This window comes from Herpailurus yagouaroundi, unplaced genomic scaffold (assembly GCF_014898765.1).
Source record: "Herpailurus yagouaroundi ecotype Mexico unplaced genomic scaffold, PumYag 67700, whole genome shotgun sequence".
Classification (NCBI taxonomy): Eukaryota; Metazoa; Chordata; class Mammalia; order Carnivora; family Felidae; genus Herpailurus; species Herpailurus yagouaroundi.
Genome location: NW_024420499.1, coordinates 3,776,739 through 3,797,451, shown reverse-complemented (window position 1 = coordinate 3,797,451; position 20,713 = coordinate 3,776,739). Strand labels below are relative to the sequence as shown.

The 20,713-nt window shown below is 43.4% G+C and overlaps 1 protein-coding gene across 5 annotated transcripts in view; it reads right to left on the bottom strand.

Annotated features, from left to right (window-relative positions):
* Window positions 1–6,075: 6,075 nt before the first annotated feature.
* Window positions 6,076–20,713, bottom strand: part of DCX (doublecortin) — a 111,127-nt gene continuing 96,489 nt past the window's right edge. For all 5 annotated transcript variants that reach the window (XM_040468524.1, XM_040468526.1, XM_040468528.1 and 2 more), the window contains exon 7: window positions 6,076–8,749. In XM_040468524.1, coding sequence (XP_040324458.1) covers window positions 8,693–8,749 — 57 coding nt within the window. In that variant the 3' untranslated portion in view covers window positions 6,076–8,692. The remainder of the gene's footprint in view (window positions 8,750–20,713) is intronic.

Sequence of the window (20,713 nt, the reverse complement as noted above, 5' to 3'; positions counted from 1 at the left end):
GACCAAGCTGGGAGAAAGTGACCCCGTGAAAGATCACCAACGAGGAAGGTCTGTTGATAGTGAGGAGGAAGATTGAGTGACCTGTTGAGGCTGATTATTGTAGCCAACATTTTTTTTATTATTAAGGACACTAAGAATTCCCATCTTCATTTACTTTTTTTTTTTTTCTCAACCAGAGTAATGGCGTGGGGCTAGTTGATAAAATATCATATGGAAGAAAGGAAACATGCCTAACCATCTCAGCCCTTGGGAATACTCAGGATGCTGCCATCTTTTTTCTTTGAACATGGGGCAGGTGCTGCCTTCAGGGTTGACCTCCACTGCGAGGCTGCTCAAAGTATTCTCCAAGATCTCAGTCTCCTCTTTCTGTACCCTTTCCTCCCTCCCTTTCAATCAACCTCTTTACAGGCCCAGCACCTTGTGTTCTCCCTGTTAGTGAAAGTTTATTTGAGAAAAAATATTTAGTCATTTATGCTTACAGGTGAGTAAGAAATTTAGGTGTTCCCTCTCCCCGAGAGCAGCTGCACCATCAAGGACTGAGAATTTGCAGGTAGGGATTGCAGGTAGAGGTATTTTTAGGGAACCCATGTGGAGTCTTTCTTGGGCCTCCGAAAACACAGGACTAGGAGTGACCACCAATTCTGATGACAAAGGCTGACCTTGGTCAAAGCATCTTATACATAGAAAGAGGCCATTGGATTACTGCTCCAGCCTGGAAGGGAGATCGGGATCTTATATGTTGTAAATATGCACTGCTGTTAATTATGGTGTTTCCATCATACACTGATTGTCAGCTTCTTCATCTATAAAATTAAGGGGTCGGACAGATTAATGTCTAAATTTTCTTCCAGTTTGGACATTTTGTGGTTATACGATCATCAGTTCGATGCATAAAAAACAAGAAAAGAGAGAGAGAGAGAGAGAGAGAGAGAGAATGTCAGCCAGAAATATTGAAATCAAATTTTATTTTTGGAAAATGGCATTACACACATCTTGCAAATGTACACAGAAATGAGAATGAAATGAAGAACAGAGCTTGAGAGCCAAAATGATTGCAAGAGCAGCTCTTCGGCCGCCTGGGATTGAATGCTGTGAGTCCGCAGCATTCACAGTTCACAACACGTTACACACATGGGGAATTTCTCTAGACTTTGAAGTCCTCTAACCAAAGAAAGCCCTCATGAAATTGTGGAGGGAGGGAGAGGGATATTAACAGGCACAGGAGATGAAAAGGGTCCGCTCCAGCTGGTTTACGTGGGCCTCATCAAACCTACCAGTCCAAGTGGGAACAGCAAACCAAAAAGGAGAGTGCCTTCCTTGGAACACGACTTTAGCATCCCAGTCTAAGAGCGAGGCTGGGCATTGCCTGGGAAACTGACAGCAACACATATCGACCCATGTCCTTGTCTCCTCTGGCTGTACCTATTCTAAGGGGGCAGCTAAAAAGTCCCTAATTTATCTGTCGTCTTTCTCTGTTTTTCTTTTGCTTATAAGTATTGGTCATTGGTCAAGCAGAGAGAGCCTTCTGAGGTCTCCAAATACCTCAAAACTGCGGCAGGGATAAGGACCATCATTGTCCACTGTCTCTCAATTATATGTGATTCCGAGAACTCTTCTACCCTGCAATGTAATCAAATGGCTGAACGCATCCTGGGTTTGCCACCGAGTTTTTACGCAAAGGGCAGTTGAGTCTTTGATCATAATGTCATTCCTTGAGAAATGGTCAATAGCTGCCGAGAGGCTGTTAAGGAATGCCTTTCCCCCCCTTTTTGGTCTGTTTGTTCTTTGCTGACTTGACTTGGCAAACATTATTGGCCCCCAAATCAGTTATTTACAACTATAAGACACCTGGGAGCAGCGGGAGGGAGAGGGCAGGGGAGGGAAGAGGGACCACAGGGAAGAATATATTCTTTTCAGAGGTTAAAATGAGTTATTTAGGAAATGTGATGTACAATACCATGCATTTACTCTCCAAAGCTAGTCACTAGCAAGCTAACGCCTCTAATACTACAACCACCAATTACAGCTGTTTTGCTACAATTACTGAGTTCTAACTACAGCTATAGGGCAGAAAGGGTGGGCTGTTTCCATTTTAAACTTTCTCCCTTTGAAAATGGCCATAAAAGTGTTTTCTGTACAAGTTTAATGGCACAAAAAGGTGACCCAAAACTTTTTTTTTTTTTAAAGAACTTACCACACATAAGAAATGCAAACTTCAATCAAAACATGCATTAGTTGTGTACAAGTCATAAAGGATCATTGGCTTCAAGCTGCAATATATTACAGGACCATACATTGGAGACGTTTTGGTATAACTTCTTACTTGCTCAAATCCCTTTAGGAGAACTTAGAAAGAAAAGCCATTGGAAAGGGTGTTCCGTTTCGTATTGCCAAGCGGTGACATTCCCAAGGGCTGTGCGTCCTATTGAATAAATTAGCACCTACAAGCTGACTTCTTGAGGCCTGCTAATTACTCGTCTATGGACTGCCGCACAGGGATAGAAACAGTTGATGTCAGTAGCAAATGTCAGGTGAACTTAGTAACAGAAGGAAAACTACATTTTAATGAAGTGAATGTTTCTTCCTATAGTACAGTTTGTTAAATACCCTTTCCATTTAAATCAACCCCAATTGCCGATCCGTTTAACTAAAAGAATTCAGTGGTTGGCAAGCCCAAAAAAGAAGGTTATTACAGAGAGCTTAATGTGTCATGATAACACCTGAAACGAGTTGCTTCCCCCACCCAACACCCCCACCCGGCCGTACCAAATGACAGCAGAAATTACCTGTGGTCTCTCCTTATATTATATTGCAGCTTTTTAAACTATGAGCAAATCAAACAAAATCAGTTAGTAGTATTAAGCTGATATGAATCCATGGGCGGATTTTTCTGTTCAGCTGATAATTTCTCTGAGCACACTTCACTGCTCCACAAAATGGCAGACTAAAAAGGAACCACAGAGTATTCTGTACAGTGCTTGGAAGGCAAAGACCCAAAGATACATGAGCTGTAAGGAAACTGCTTGTGAAGATCTGCTTTGGGGAATCACAACCGAAAATGTTGAAGAAGGAGCCAGGATCAGACCAGACCGATTCCAACCACCATACTTCTGACTGGGCTGGGGTGGGATCAGGGCTGGTTGAGTCTTGCGATAACTTCTCATCACCAAGGCAAAATCTCGGGGCCAAGAAGAGGCATACGCCCGATACCTAGACTCGGAGGAAGGAAAGAACCAAAAGGGAGACAACAAAGGAGAGAGGGAGAAGTGCAGAGGACAAGGGACAGGAGTTTATACTGTAGAAAGAGTGGCGATTGAGTATAAACATGAGAGCAAACATAGCGAACTGGAGAGAGAAATAAATGACAAAGAGATACACAGGGGAGGTAGAGAGTGGCAAAAGTCATTGATCCCTCAGGTTATTAACCCAGAAATAAGAAGTTCTCACGCTTCCAAGTTTTTGCCTTACTTTACGCGGTGTTTGCTCTCACTTCTGCTGTGCCTTCTGACCTCTCCCACGTAGCCTGTCCTTCTAATCAGGAGCAGGAAGATGCCTTAATTCCCAAAGGGAATTCTACACTCCCCCACCCCCAGCCCCGGGGCATGTAAGGTAAAACAAGATTGCATCTCATTCCAGAAGATGTGGAAGCCTATTAAACTAATGGATCCAAAGGCGGGCCGTCAGAAGTGGCATTAAGAGTCTTGTCATGGGACAGCTAGTGTCACGCCACCTAGGCCAAAGTGGGAGGTCTGCATGGACCCTTGATGGGAAACAAGCCGGAAGCAACACCAATACCAAGAGGTTGGATGTCAAGGCCACGCTACATCTCTGGGGAAGGAGATAAGCCCCGGGGACGAGGGTGGGGGAGACAGAGGACAAACGAGACAGGAGGGGCAAAATTCTTTAACCAGGCATACTGAAAGACAGGCTGATGGAGAGTAAGCTTTCTAATCTCTGAAAAGAAAAAGTGGAAGGGGCTAGGAGGAGCTAGATCACTTCTGGCATATCAATGTCTGAGACTTTATTCTCTGTGGATTCCAGGTCCCCAAACATAGGACTCTTAATGCCCACCCCCTGCCCATCTCAGATGACCTTCAAAATACTGACGGTTTCCTGATGAAACCAGCCTAGGCCTCGGAGCCAAATCCTTCAATGCAGTGGGGGCAATACATGACTGAGGTCTGGCCTTGGAGATTCAAGTGGCCCTTTGTACAAGTTCCAGTGGCCTTCTTCAAAAAATAGAACTGCAGTGCCTTTTATTCCCCATAACAAATTGCGTAGCTAAGGAGGTTGCTCAAACCCCACTGTCCCAGCACATCCGTCTGAAGATATCTCTTCGCATAGATGTTTTGGAGGTAGGCTGGTCTTCGAAATCACTCTCATCAGTGTGCTAGAGCTCATTTGGGGCACCTGGGCATACTTATTCCCTTGTCCAAGGGAGATGTGTGTGTGTGTGTTGTTTTTTTTTTAAAGAAAACTTATTGGGCGCCTGGGTGGCTCAGTCTGTTGAGCGACCGACTTCGGCTCAGGTCATGATCTCACGGTTCGTGAGTTTGAGCCCCACGTCAGGCTCTGTGCTGACAGCTCAGAGCCTGGAGCCTGCTTCTGATTCTGTGTCTCCCTCTCTCTCTGCCCCGCCCGTGCTCTCATGCTCTGTCTCTCTCTCTCTCTCTCTCTCTCTCTCTCTCTCCCCCCAAAATAAATAAGCATTAAAAAAAAGAAAAAAAAAGAAAACCTATTTAGAACCACATCTGAGCAGAACTGAGGGCATATCCTTCCAGAGTTTTGAAGGCAGTAGAGAAGAAGACACACTTTTGTCCAAGGCAGGCACTGGATTGCTGCTCTAAGACCTCGACTGGGCAATTCAAAGAAGGATCTAGGGGCTCAGACCCCTTCTATTTTCCTTCTTCTTAGAACTCTACGTCCACTTGAAAGTACGTTGGTTACTTCTGATTGGGCAGGAGAAGCAGGAGGAAGAGAGAATTTCCTGAGAAGTGGGGGTAAACCCAGAAGGAGATCTCTTGGAACTGAACGTATGAATACACCTTAGTCCCCAGAAAGAGCCTTGCTGCGAGGAAAACCACGCGTTCAGACCTTGTTGCCCTGGCTTCTGCCATCAAAGGCCACGGAAGCAAGCAGTGTACCCAAGAAGATGAGTATGGCGTGTCGAGCACATAGCTTGCTATTTTAGTGCAAACACAAGGAGCCGATGTTTAACATCAGCCAGGGTACATTTTAGTTACAATGCCCCTTGCTTTTACCTGGAAATTGTCCCCATCAAGGCAGGATGGCTGTGGGAACATGGTGGATGACAACCAACCACAGCAAGACCGGGTCGTTTCCTCTAGCTTGCCTCTTCCCCATATGTTAAAAGAAGGAGGTGAGCTGACCGGGAAAATTGGGCTTCCTCCAATTCCGGCTGGACAGGGCAGGAGCTCAGAAGGCTGTTCTGAGGGCTCCTCAAGGTGGGGAAGTGATCCTCTGTCTTGGGTGGACAAGGTCTGGGACCTCATTGTTCCTGCTGGCCCTCAATGCCTCCTTCTCTTCGGGGACATCTGCCGCCCATGTGGATGGGAACCATGTGAACACAGGGAGAAAGAGCCCATATGGGGTTGCTGGGTGGGTTTCCCACTGAGCTCAGGGCAGCAGCATATGGCTCCAAGATCCAACATGACCCTGGCAAAGAATCCCCAGGGGCCTAGCGGAAGGCAATACGGTTCAGTGGGAAAAGGCTCTGGAACAAGAGCCAGGAGGAGTGGGTTCTAATCCCAGCCCTGCCCCTAGCCAGCTGTGTGACCTTGGGGAAATTACTTTACCTCTGCATCTCCGTTCCTGGCATGAAAATGAGGAATTTGGAGTAGATGATGTGATCCTAAGGTTCCTTCCAGCTAGAAAACTCTATGATTCAATCTAGGCTAATACTAAAGTCCGTAAGGACACAAAGCAGTCATGCTAATGGCTATCCTTTCCAAAACAGTGAAGAGAAAAGGAAGTTTTCTCTCAATTCACCCCTAGTTAACACTACTTATGAAGTTGTTCAGCCCAGCCCCCATATATACATTTTCCCCTTCTTTGTCCCTATTTCTATTTCTGTAAGGGAGAAAAATCAGGAGGTAGGAACAAGCAACAGATGGACTGTGTATGTGTGTGTGTGCGTGTGTGTGTGTGTGTGTGTGCACGTGTGTGTGTGTGTGCACGCGTAAAACAGGGAGGGAGGATGGGGCAGGGGGGGAGGAGAGTGGTGGCAGATGCTTGCTGAATGACTTCAGTGCTAAAACCGGATTGGGCAAAATCGGGAATGAACGACAGGGGTGAAGGCGCTCCGTTCCAATGTTTTGGGTTTTTTTTTTCTTTTCTGCCTTGAAAATGGGCCAATTTAAAATGCACTTATTAAAGGCTTGGATTTGGAACTATACCAAGCCCCCTGAAGTGGCGGTACAGAAACATTCTCTTCTAACTGATTACAAGGAAGATGGAAACATCTACTTTTATTACAGAAGACGGTTGGATCAAAGGTCACTCCACAGAAAATATGTCCATTGAGTACATACGCCACGATCAAGGAAACGCTCAGAGAGGTGGCTTCGGGCCTGCAGAGGAGGAAATCTGAACTCCTCCTCTGGCTTGCTCTTTTTTCCCAATTAACTACAAATTGTTCTGGGAGGCACTAAGAAAACCTGGAGCTTCCACAAGGAAGTAGGGGGTAGGTAAAATGGGCTTCTTAATGGTTTCTAACAGGCCTACACATAAAGGAGAGGGGCAAAAGGAGGTTCTCACGATTTGGGGTTCTTCAATGACCCATGTGACCAGGAATCAGTACTACCATCATCAGGACTTTTCTCGAACCAAAAGTATTTCTTGTAGCTACGGACACCTGAAGCTCGTCCACGGGTATCTGAGATACCCCATCCTCCCCTGGGTTCCCTTCTACATAGCGCACATCAGCAACGCCACCAAGTTGCCACCGATCCATGTACGACCCACGATCCTAATCTTGAAGGAACGGCTGGTGCACGCACATGCGCATACATGTGCACACACACACACGCACACGCACACACACACCAAGCTCATTCCAGCACAAGTGGAGGAACAACACTAGCCAAACAGCGGCTCAGCTTTGAATGCTGCCCCTTGCAAACTATCCGAACAATTACAAAGAAATAAGGAAATCTTCATATCTGCTAAAAGCAAACACAGAATTGGCATGCATGGCTTTCCCTTAAATTTAGTTGTCTTTGCCGTTATGGGCTATGATTACAGACAAAAAGCAGTGTTATGAACCGGTACCTCAAAGACCGAGAACTATTTCAAATGATCAGTCCTTAGCAAAGAGAAATCCTTTCTAGCGGTAAAGACAAGCGCAAGGTTTCTGTGTCTTCAGTATGAAATATCAGGATTATCGATAAAAAAGAGCTGCTTAAAATATGCCGTAACATTTCGTTTAAAATATAATTAGAATGTCTGGTCCACATTGAAATTATTAATGTAAGCATAACTGTTAAAAAGTTATCAAAAGACTGATTCTATTGAATTGGCCTCTGCTATTCATTTTGTTTCCTTCTGGAGGTTTCTGTTTGGCAGTGACAGCATGATTTCTAAACTACGTTATTCTTCTGCATTTTTTTTTTTTGGTAAATTTTCTGCATGTGTTTTTTAGACAAAAGAAAAATCACCAGTTTATAAAAAGGGAGCCTGAAGAGTTTGCTCCTGAAATACAGACACGAGGTTTTATAAAAAGGATATTGGTTTCTTGCTATAAAAAGCGACCGAAAGGTGTCAGACCTGAAAACAAATTCTCACAGTGTTTTCAGTGTTGGCTGTTTACAAGGCATTCAATAGAACAGAGATAGATGGATACCGTACAGTTTTGTGTAATAACTCGCTATGTTAGCTTCCTAGAGGACTCGGGTATATGAAGTCCCTCACCACCAATTCTTAATTGCTTATTGATTCCAAAGTGCCCCACTGGAGAGATCGACAAGAAATTCACTGTGCTTTAGAAACTCTACTGAAATGTCTACAGTGTTTCTCACTCAGTTCTGCCTAGTCTCTTTTTAGCTAGCCCTGCACGGGGATCCTAAACATCTGGTGTCAGAATTACAAGTTGCTGGTGTTTCTCCCCCTTGACAGCCAGAATTGTTGTGGGACAACAAACTGGGGGGCTCAATCAGGAGTGAAGCGCGAGCCTGGGGAGCTGCCTTGCCGTCCTCCCGGGAGTCTCCAGCATTCTTGAGATCGGGAGACAAGGGGCACTTGTGTTTGTCACTCTTGGATTTGCCAATGAGTTTCTTTCCCACATACACATTTGAAGTGCTATGTATGTAAACAACCCTCTACAGAAGGAAGACTGTCGCGTGTATGAGCAAAGTGAGGCAGGGGAGAAATAGCACAGGCGCCTACGTGTTCAATAGAAAGGTCATGGACTAGCACATTTTGCATCCCCGGAAAGTTACCCCAAAGGATGGTTATCAATCTATCTCTTATGGTTGGTTAACTGTGGATCAGTGGCCCAGAGGAGAAATCACAGGAAAATAAACCCAACATATTACAGTGTGTTTTTAAAAATAACAACAACAAAAAAATAAAAACTTGAAAGCACCAGTAGCCGTGTTGGACCCTTGAGCAGAAGTACCCTATTGTAACGGTAAGCTTGGATTTGTACTCTGGACTCTGAACGTTCTCTTCTCCTTCACATGGAATCACCGAGCGAGTCTGAGTCATCCAAGGACAGAGGCAGGTACAGATCCTGTTAAGAAGATAAGACATCAAGTTAACTCTCCTTTTCTTGTCATCTTAGGCTCTGCAATGAGCTGCTTTTTTAATTAGTATTTTCTCTAATTTTTTAAAGTTCTTATTTATTTTGAGAGAGAGAGAGCATGAGCAGTGAAGGGGCAGAGAGAGAGAGGGAGAGAGAGAATCCCAAGCAGGCTCTGTGCTGTCAGCGTGGAGCCCGATTCAGGACTCGAACTCACAAACTGTGAGATCATGACCTGAGCCGAAATCAAGAGCCGAATGCTTAACCAACTGAGCCCCCCAGGCGCCCCTCTGATTTTTATCTGGAACTAATTATAGGTTCATAGGAAGCTGAAGTATAGGGAGGTATACTTGTGCCAATATATCCTTCACTCAATTTCCCCCAATGGTAAAATCTGGCCGTTTTCCACGCAGTCATGTGTGTGTGGAGGGGTGTAGTCTTATGAAATTTTACCACATGTGTATATCAGTGTGACTATCACCACAGCTGAGACACAGACCTGTATCCTTGTCAAAGGGCTCCCTCGTGCTACCCCCCACCCTGCTTAGAGTTACATTTTCCCCTCCCCATCTCCCACCTCTAAACCTCCCTGGCAACCAATAATCTGTTTCCCATTTCTACAGTCTTGTCATTCCAAGAACGTTATATAAATGGAATCATACAATATGTAACCTTTTGGGACCAGCCCTTCCCATTCAGCATAATCCCCCGGAGATTCATACAAGCTGGAGCGACAGTTCACTGCTCTATATTGCTTGAGCAGTATTCCACAGTGCGGTTATAGCACAGTTTGGTTAACTCTTCACCCACTGAAGGGCGTAGGGGTTATTACAAACAAAGCTTGCAACAAACTGGGGCACCTGGGTGGCTCAGTCGGTTAAGCGTCTGACTTCAGCTCAGGTCATGATCTCGAGGTTTGTGAGTTCGAGCCCCGTATCGGGCTCTGTGCTGTCAGCTTGGAGCCTGGAGCCCACTTCAGATTCTGTTTCTCTCTCTCTTTCTCTCTCTGCCCCTTCCCTGCTCATTCTCTGTCTTTCTCTATCTCAAAAGTAAATAAACAACAACAAAACAATTTAAAAACAAAAAAACTTGCAATAAACACTCCCATACATGTTTGGGACATTCATGCATGTATGAACGTAAGTTTTCATTTCTCGGGAATAAATGCTCAAGAGCATTGCTGCTGAGTCGCATCGTAATTGTGTGTTTCATTTGTAAAGACTGCAGTGTCGTTTTCCAGAGTGCGTGTACTACTTACGTTCTCCCCAGGAAAGTATTAGTGATCCGGTTTATCCACACCCTCACCAGTATTTGGTGTTTGCGCTACTTTTTTATTTTAGCGATTCCCGTGGGTTTGTAGCGCTATCTCGTTGTGATTTTGATTTGCATTTTCCTGATGGTTAACGGTGTTAAACATCTTTTCATGTGCTCAGTTGGCAACTGTAATTCCTCCCCAGTGTAAACGTTTCTTTGGATCTTTTGTTCATTTTCTAATTGGATCTCTTCCTGTTGAGTTTTAACAGTCGTTTTTATATTCTACATATGTCTCTGGGTAGATATGTGGCTTGCAAGTTTTGTTTTTTCTCCTACTCTGTAGCTTGTCTCTTCATACCTTTAGCGTGGTCTTTGACAGAGCAAAAGTTTTGAATTTTGATGAGGTCCAATTTATTATTTTTATTATTAGTATGGATGGTGCTTTCATTGTCAACAAGATCTTCTACATTTCTTTCTACATGTTTTACACTTACATCTATAGTCTGTTTTTGAGTTGTTTTTTGCAGACCATGTGAGGTTTAGGTTAGGGGTCATTGATTGGGATCGCACCTTTTGTCAAAAATCAGTGGTGAATAAACCCTATATCATATATATATATATATATATATATATATATACCCTATATCATATATATATGTATGTGTATATATATATGTATGTGTGTATATATATATATATACCCTATATCATATATATGTATGTGTATATATATATGTATGTATATATATATATATATATATATATATATATATGTTTCTATCAGGCTCCCAGAGAACTGCCAGGCCCTGAACAAATGCCTGGCCCAGAAAATGTAACCTGTATTCCCACTTCTAACCTATTTCCTAATGCTCTTCTATTTTGCATCAAGAGTTAGGATCCATGGCTCCAATACTGCCCAGCTTTGTCTGTCTTGAGGAAATGGGGAGATGACATGACATTGGTTTTTCCCATTGTCCCCAGAGCTGTATTTGGAGGTACTTGTGATTCCTCTTGGACTTACTTCACCCATAGTCTAAATCAGTGATTTTCAAAACTCTGTCTCTCCCTCTCTTTGCCTTCTAAATCCTCCATTGAAGTGAAATTTTGTTTGGAAACCCAATACATAAAATAAATAAAAGTGTAGTTGTTGTAGTTGAATCAGACGGGGGTGGGGGGGCAGAATCTCACCCATCTCCAAATGAAACAGTTTGAAAACCACGTTATCATTCACATTATCAGCAAGATACTAAAGGGAACTGAAAAATTTAAGGTCAACTGCCTGGATATTTAAGACACCCTCCTTGGTATAGTACAAACAGAGAACTTCAATAGAGAGCTGTCCAAAAAATTGGAGCATACGGCTTCTCCGTGACTTAGAGGGAAAAGAACAAGAATAGGGAAGAGAAGCATTAAGAATACTTCTTACTGTGGGGCGCCTGGCTAGCTCAGTCGGTAGAGTGCGCAACTCTTGATCTTGGGGTTTTAAGTGCGATCCCCATGTTGAGTGTAGAGATTACTTAACAATAAAATCTTAGGAAAAAAAAAAAGAATGCTTTTTGCTGAGAAGGAAGTGGCAAGAAAACTTTTAGGCACATTCAATGGAAAGAGGAGCAAAGTATATTCAGAAACCTGAGCTTTTAGCCCTGGATAACTACTACTGTGGCATTGAACAAGTCTTTGAATCTTGGTGTCTTCCTCAAGAAAATTCAGACTTTGGGATGGACAATATGTAAGGTCTCTTCTACCTCTCAGGCTATTATTTGCGACTCTCCAGGGAACACTTAATTATTTCAAAGCACAAGAAAGGCAACTGCAGCAAATAGACTTACTTGTCACCAACTGGCCATCCCTTCACTATAAATCAGGAGCCAGCAAACTTTTTTTGTAAAGGGCTAGATAGGAATTATTTTGGGCTCTCTTGGCTGGTCACATTTGATCTCTGTCATGCAGTCCTGTTTGTTTGGGTTTAGTTTCTTTTATAACTCTTTGAAGATGTGAGAAACATTTTTTTTTTTTTACATCGGGGCGTGGTGGGGGGCATCCCCAAACCAGCAGGCCATAGGCAGGATTTGGCACCCTTGTTCTAAACTACTAAACACAATCTCTTATAAAACTGACAAACAGGTAGGAAGCGCAAGGCCAAGGAAACAGTAGGAGTTCAATAAAAACTTGTAAAATTGAACTGAGGCAAACCGGCATACGATTGAGTCACAACTTTGAAGGGATTTTAGTCCTCTCGTACTTGAGTAAAGTGAAAGTTGGACATAGTCTAAACTATCTTTGAGCTCTAGCTGCCCAGAACAGTGAAGAAAGACTCTGAAAGTGTGCTCCCACATAAAGGCAGTGACACTGGAAAAATTGTCAGCATCGACTTTTTCAAAACTCTGGAAATTAACCAAAAGCTTGCAGCAATCCAAGAGGTGTTTATTCAAGAAAAATGGCTGAATGCTAGTAAGAATACGAAAATGTGTAGCGCTTTAGCTTCTTCTATTTCGCTTCTTTATGTCTTCTCCGGTAGCTTTGAAAGCCAACAGCCTCGGGGCGCCTGGATGGCTCAGTCAGTAAAGCATCTGACTCCTGATTTCGGCTCAGGTCCTGATCTCATGGTCTGTGAGATAGAGCCCCGCACTGGGCTCTGTGCTAGCAGTGCGGGGCCTGCTTGGGATTCTCTTTCCCTCTCTCTCTGCCCCTTCCCTGCTCGCTTGCTGTCTTTCTCTCTCAAAATAAACAAATAAACATTAAAAAGAAAGGAAGAAAGCCAACAGCCTCACAATTATGGTATCTGAAAAACAGAAATGCAGAATGAGTTGGAAGCTCCCCGAAATGCCCCATTCCTAGAGATTTGTCACTATTCTGCCTGTCCGGTAGCTCCTTAGAAATTCCCACTTGTAGGGCTCTCCTTTGTTTGACCTGACGCAGAGCACACTCACTGCGAACAGCCTTTTCAGGGAGGCTTAATCAGCTGCAATTGTTTAAAATCACAGCTGCCGAAAGTAGAGGAACCCATTGGGGCAAATGAAGCTGCTCAAAACCTTAAAAGGAAAAGCTAGAGAATTAATGTCCATAGGAGACTTTGAAAAGCTCCAACATGTTTCCAGGAATCTCTATGACATGGCACATGTTTAGGACTGGGTGTATTCTGGGAAGAGCCCTAAGAGGGCCCTAATCTCTCATCTCTGGTTGGCCTTGAGGCCCTGCACAAGCAGCAAATGAAGGCTAAGGCAAAGTTATAAACTGCCTGACAGGGCACTGAAATCACGCCCCAACACACACACACACACACACACACACACACACACACACACACACGCACACGCACACAGAGTGTCTTGGCCAAGGCAGGGAGCCTTATTGGATCAATGCGTTGAAGAAAATCTAGCAAAACTATCCTCCTTCAAGAATGAAGGAGAAAATAAGACATCCCCGGATAAACAAAGAGGATCCATTGCCAGCAGACATATCCTCCAAGAAATACCGAAGAGAATCCTTCAGGGAGAAAGGAAAGGACAATAGACAGTAATTCAAATCCACATAAGAAGGAAAGAACACGGGTAAAGGTAAATACATAGGTAAATACAAAAGGCAGAACAAATTGATTTTTGGAACTCTTCTGTTATCCAGTGCTAAAGACAACTGCATGGAAGTGTAATTATGTAAGTGTGTTGACGGACTTATTATGTATAAAGATGTCATTTGTATGTCAATAAGAGCACAAAAGGAAGGGGGAAGGACAAAGCTATACTATAGTAAATGGTTTTTATATTCAGTTGAAATTAAGTTGATACTATTCCAAAGTAGATTGCATTAAGATATTAATTTGTACCCCCCCAGGGCAGCCACCAAGAAAATAACTCAAAATAAAATTAGTAAAAATACAACAAGGAGATTAAAATGGTATGTGTTAGGGGAGCCTGGGCGGCTCAGTTGGTTAAATGTCGACTTCGGCTCAGGTCATGATCTCGTGGTTCCTGAGTTCGAGCCCAGCGTCAGGCCCTGTGCTGACAGCTCAGAGCCTGAAGCCTGCTTCAGATTCTGCGTCTGTCTCTCTCTCTCTCTGCCCCTCCCCCCACTCACACTCTGTCTCTCTCTCTCTCTCTCTCAAAAATAAACAAACATTAAAAAATAAATAAAATGGTATTGTTAGATATTAGAAAAATGTCACACAATAAAGAGCAGAAATTAAGGAATCAAGGAACAAAAAAGACATAAGACATATAGAAAACTACAAAATGGCAGATGTAATTCTTACCTTACCAATAATTACATTAAACATAAGTAAATTAAGCACTCAAATGAAAAGGCAGATTGATGGAATGGATTTAAGAAAAAAACAACATGATCCAGCTCTATGATGCTTGAAAGAGACACAATTTAAAGACACAAATGCGTTGAAAGCAAAAGGATGGAAAAAGACTTACCATGCAGTTAGTAAATAAAAGAGAGCTGGAGAGGCTATACTAATAACAGAAAAAACAGACTTCCAGGCAAAAATCGTTACTAGAGACAAATAAGGACATTTTGTAATGATAAAAGAAGTCCAAACATCTGAAAACATAATTATAAACATATATGTGCCTTAACAAAACAGCACCAAACTATGTAAAGCAAAAAGCACTTAAGTGAAGGAATAAACAGCTCAACCATTATAGTTAAAGACTTCAATACTCCACCTTCAATAATGTACAGAATAACTAGGCAGAAGACCAACAAGGAAAGTGAAGACTTCAACAACACTACAAACAATTACACATCTATAGAATACTCCATCCAACAGCAAAATACACATTCTTCTCAAGAGCCCATGGAACATTCTGCAGAATAGATTATATGTCAGGTCATAGAACAAGTCTCAATAAATGTAAAAGGATTGAAACCATACAAAGTACGTTCTTTGACTACAGCAGAATTAAATTAGAAAGGAATAACAGAAAGATATTTGGAGGGGGCAGGGCGCCTGGGTGGCTCCGTTGGTTAAGTTCCACCTCTTGATCTCAGCTCAGATCTTGATCTCAAGGTTTTGAGTATGAACCCCACCCAGCGTGGAGTCTGCTTAAAAAAAAGAAAGAAAGAAAGATATTTGGGAAATTTACAAATATGTGGAAATTAACAAACTGCTAAATAGCCAATAGGTCAAAGAAGGAATCACAAGGGAATTTAGAAAGGACTTTTGAGATAAAGGAAAATGAAATAACAATACAGGAAAAGTTATGAGATGCAGCCAAAGCAGTGCTCAGAGGGAAGTTTATATGAAATGTTCAGAATATGCTAACTCATCGAAACAGAAGATTAGTGGTTGCCAGGGGTTGGGTAGAGGGAGAAGGGGCTATGACTACTCTCAAGGGTGATGAATATATTCTTGTTCAACTTTGTGATTACTACTAAAGTGCATACTTTAAAAAGGTGAATTTTACAGTATGTGAATTACATCTCAATAAGCTGTTACTAAAAAAAAAAAAAAAAAATAGTACCTTTGAAAATCCCTTATGCTGACAACTGAATACTGACTATGTGATTCCTGACCATGCCACCCTATACAGCAATATGCACACATCTATGAATAATGTATATAGTAATAGCCAGAATGTAATGATGTGTGCAAACATAAGAAACAGTTTGTGGTAGTTTTGTTCTAGGAATGTATTGTGACTGTTGATGAATTCCATTAGATACAAGATCTTTCAGGGTTCTTTATGGTTCTAAGATTCTATAAAATAGAAGTCAAATCATTGCATGTTGTGTTGTATTAGTCAGACCAAAGGAAGAGAAATGAGACAGATGCTGCCGTGTTCATGAGGTCCCTGGGCATTTGGGGGACAATATAGAAGGGCCTTTTTCACCCTGGAGGCCACTTTGAGTCGCACCACACTGACCCACTGGGACTTTAGCTCTTGATTATTCATGCAACAAACCCTTCCGTGTAGTTGGTTGGCTGGGGGAAATAATTATAGGAGAAGATTACTTCAGACCTATATTTCAGAGGAAGAGGGGACAGGCCTAGGGATAGCATTGTGAGGAGATTGCACTCGGGACGGGTAAGGTGAGGTGCAGACTATGGAGAGAATCCATAGGACTAGGCTTGGGAATGAACTTCTGTGCTTCTGTCCTCCATCCACTTATTTAGTATTCAAAATATATTTTCTTGCGTGGGTAGAACAAGGTTCAGGAAAAGAAATTATCTCAACACTGTTTTTGTTGATCGATATGTAGAAATACAGAAACACACATATTGCTTAACAATACAAATAATTTGCACCTGAAATTCATTTTCTTGGTCCCTTGGAGCCCCACAGAACAAAATGTTTGTAACAAATACAGCTGTGCTGGCGATACTATTGCGTTAGAGAAAACAAAAACTTGGTCTCTGGTCCAAGGAGCTTATAGTCCAAAGGAAGTCAGAGAGGAGTTTTTGAGAAACCTGGCTTCTAGTTTGGGTTTGCTTTTTCCCAAATGTGCCCGGCACTTTGCTGATGCTGTGGTTTTGTTCTTGAAAATGTTGCAATGCCCATTCTCTTCACCAGCCATCAAAAGCCTACCCAGGCTTCAAGGCCCCACTTAAATGTCACCTAGTCTGCAAAACGTTCCCCATCATCCACCCTCCCCCAGTCAGATGCCTTTCTCACCACCCCTCTTTGTGCTCCTATAGTCCTTTTGTTCGCTCTTGATTACACTACCAAAATCCATTTAGAGTGGTGTCTGTGATTTAAGGGTCAGGACCCTGCTTTATTCATCAAACCATCTCTCCAAACACTTATAGGATGACAGAAAAAAGGTCTGGAAACATAGAGGAGAACGTACATTTAAATCTGAGCTGAAGTCAGTCACTCCACGAACTGAGCCACCCACACGCCCCAGTTATATTTTCAAATAATATGTCAAATATATTTCCCTTCGATCTCTAGACAACTTTGCAAGCAAAGTGCTTCCAAATTTAAAGGCATGGGTGCAAATCACTAATGTGGAAAAAAAACTTTTTTTAAATAAACAAAAAAGTTTCACTCTACGTCTAGGCTTTTTGAACACCTTTAATGTGCTACCTTCTCCAACGTGTTGAATCACACTGGGGTTGTCTTTAACCTCGGCACCCGAGTTTTCTCATTTGTAAAGTGGAAACGCCACTTGCCCCATTTCTCCCACAGTGTTATCATCAGGGCAAATGGGAAAATGACTAGCAAAAGGATGAAGCAGTATAGAAGTGCAAAATGTTGTTCTCATTAACTATCCAAGGATTTACTTTGTGTCCATATTGTAGCACTTGAGTATGCGGACTTTGGCTAACCCCATCACAGCTGCATTAAAGAGGATTCTCCATGAGCTGCTTAAGAGGGGAAGCCAAGAGGCTGATTACAGCTTAGGGCCCTGCCACAGCCATCAAAAGTTACCAAAGGGATGCTGGGACTTCAAGTTTGTTTCCAATTGTGCAGGAGGAAAGTCATGGCCTCAGCCACCTGCTTCCTGTCTCCACCATGACTCACACCTTTCAGGTCCACTTGGATGGATGTTCAGATGAGAACTGCTTAGGCCTACTGCCCAAGGACCTTGACGGTGCTGAGGCTCAGGTAGCTGTGTAAAAGGAGGAGCAAGAAGCTGAGGCCTGAGACCCAGGGGTCTTGAGCCAAGGTCACGAGATACTCTGTAGCTTATTCAGAAACACCAGTTCACCCTCCATCATTGGTGGTGTAAGCATGAGGCTATTGCCTCCTTACAGGATGAACCAATAAGAGACACGCAACATCACTTCCGTGTTAATTCTGCTCCCAATGCGTACTATGGACTTGCTCACAAGGAAACATCGGGCACACCTAAATCAGAGGACATGCTACCAAAGAACTGGCCTGTACTCTCCATTTCTACAACACGCTGTCAAAAAGAAAGACTCGATCACTTTTCAAGATTAAAGAAGACTTAGAAGGGACATACCAACTGAAGGCGATGTGGGATCCCAGATTGGATCTTGGACCAGGAAAAGAATGTCCTTGGGGCAACTGATGAAGTTTGAATATGCGCTGCAGGGATATAATAGTGTTTCACCAGTGCAAAGTTCCTGATTTTGATAACTGTACTGTTGTTATGAATGAAAATGTCCTCATTGTTAGGAAATACACACTGAAGTGTGTAGGGAGAAAAGGGTATGATGTCTGCAACTTAATATCAAGCGGTTAAAAAAATGGTAAAGTGTGTGTGTGTGTGTGTGTGTGTGTGTGTGTGTGTGTGTGTGGAGAGAGAGAGAGAGAGAGAGAACACAAAAAATAAAGGAAATGGGGCAAAACGTAAACAACAGGTCAGTCTGTGCACAGTATACAGAAGTTTTTCATGTTACTCTTACGACTCTTCCGTAAATTTGAAATGATATCAAAGAAGTTAAAAAATTAGTACGAGGCTCACCAAAATCCAAATGTTTCTGAAAAGTTCACCAAAATCCAAAAGCTGGCTCTAGAAAATTCTATAATTTATTACTTAATGGTTGTGTGCGTCACTGTCAGAAAAAAACAAAAAGAGTACTTTTAAAAATAAGAGGAGGCACTAAAAAATCCCACAGTGAAGAAAACAGCGAGGCTCTGACCGTGCTGCCCTCCTACAGTTTGTTCTAGTCCCTCAGTGGTTAAGTTCATTTGGAGAATTGAGTCAAAACAAAACACCCCCACAACCAGCCTGCAGACCCAACCAGGAGAAATTGTTTAACACGGCCAGCACTCCACCTCAGCACAAATGAACTGAGCACGTCAAATAAATGTGCAAGTGGCCCCTTCCCTTTGGGAAGGTACTGATGAAAGGTGCTGGGACAGGTCACACTTCTTGGAAGGACAGTAAGGGCAGAAACGCATAAGGCAAAGCTACAGTAAGAAGCAGGGTAGCATTGGGGTGCCTGGGTAGCTCAGTTGGTTAAGCGTCCGACTTCAGCTCAGGTCACGATCTCACGATCTCACGGTCCGTGGGTTTGAGCCCCGCGTCGGGCTCTGTGCTGACAGCTCAGAGCCTGGAGCCTGTTTCAGATTCTGTGTCTCCCTCTCTGACTGTCCCCCATTCATGCTCTGTCTCTCTCTGTCTCAAAAAATAAATAAATATTAAAAAAAATTAAAAAAAAAAAGTAGGGTAGCATAGGAGGTGCTCACAATTACTGAAAGCTGACGGCAAGAGGAGCTTTTATCCAAGCTACAACCTCCCCGTAACATTAGCTACACGGACAGTTCAGCAGACCTTCTTTTGGGGGAAACAAAATAGCTAAGCAGGACAATTAGAAGGTTCTGGCTGGGGTCAATACCAGAGAGTTAAATTTTTTTTTTTTTAACATTTATTTATTTCTGAGACAGAGAGAGAGACAGAGCATGAACGGGGGAGGGGCAGAGAGGGAGGGAGACACAGAATCGGAAACAGGCTCCAGGCTCTGAGCCATCAGCCCAGAGCCCGACGCGGGGCTCGAACTCACGGACCGCGAGATCGTGACCTGGCTGAAGTCGGACGCTTAACCAACTGCGCCACCCAGGCGCCCCTCAATACCAGAGAGTTAAAGGGGTCATTAAAGGAACGGAACAGGAACTAGGAATGACAGGACAGGTAATGGTCAGATTAACCAGGAAATTAAAGCCCTAGTGGAGAGAGAAGAAAATGAAAATGAATGTCAGGCAGCGGTGTGCTGTTAAATGTTTAACAACTGATTTTCGGGGGGGGGGGGGGGGGGGGGGGGGGTGGAAACAATGGCCTTGATTGGCAGTGCTTGCTGATTTCCATAGTGCAAACACTCCCACCACCACTGAGTTCTGGTTACAACAGGATGTCGCTGAGCACAGAGCTGGGGAAGCAATGTTCACCATCGCCTCTCGTGAGCTAGCATGAACTGGCTCCAGCATACTGCTGGTAACCTGGGTGCCAGTCTTACGTGTGACACTACGTAGCTGTGTCACCCTAGTAGCTTAACCCTCCTGGCTCTTAATTTCCTCCCCTGCAAAATGCCAACCTCACAAGCTTATTGAGAGAATCAAAGGAAACTCATGTATCTCCATCTAAAATCTCTTTCAGCTCTGACCATCCATGGTTCCACGATGGAGTTGGCCACATCGGTGGCTTTTCGCCTTTTACCATCTCAACCCAAGTCTTCTGAGCAGGACGAGGTCAAAAGAATCCTAGGGGAAGCTGCTCCACGGTGGGGTCATCAGAGCAGAAACCACGTTCACATCGCCTCAGAGATGAGGTTCAAGGCAGTGACCTCTTCAGATTTTCTATACAGAAGAGACTTCTGGGTGGGAATCTGCTTGGAAAGTGGGGCTAGAGAGTTTACAAAGTTCTATTCTTTTAGTGGCATATTTACTTTGAGTGACTTACATGTGTGAATGGTGCCCAGGGTCAATGCGGCATGTATGTGCCCTCTCTTCCTACGCTGTACCAGAATCTGCCTGGGAGTGAAGAATACACAGCGAAACTAGGGTCTGTTCATATTTTGACGTCCAGCACATCTAAAGGGAGTAACTCAGTGCTAACTTTGCTATGCCTCTGAATTGGAGCGAAAAGAGCCCAGCTCATCCTCTGAGCCATCATTTGGTGATACCATTAAGTACTAATGGATGCTTGGGACCTTTGTTACCTCTTTTGGAGTAGATAAACGTGTTTGGCGGGGGGGGGGGGGGGAGAAGCAAAGGGGGTGGGGGTGAGGGGGTAAGAAAGACGGGCCAGAACGGAGGTGCGGCGGGGAGGGAATATGGGTAGATC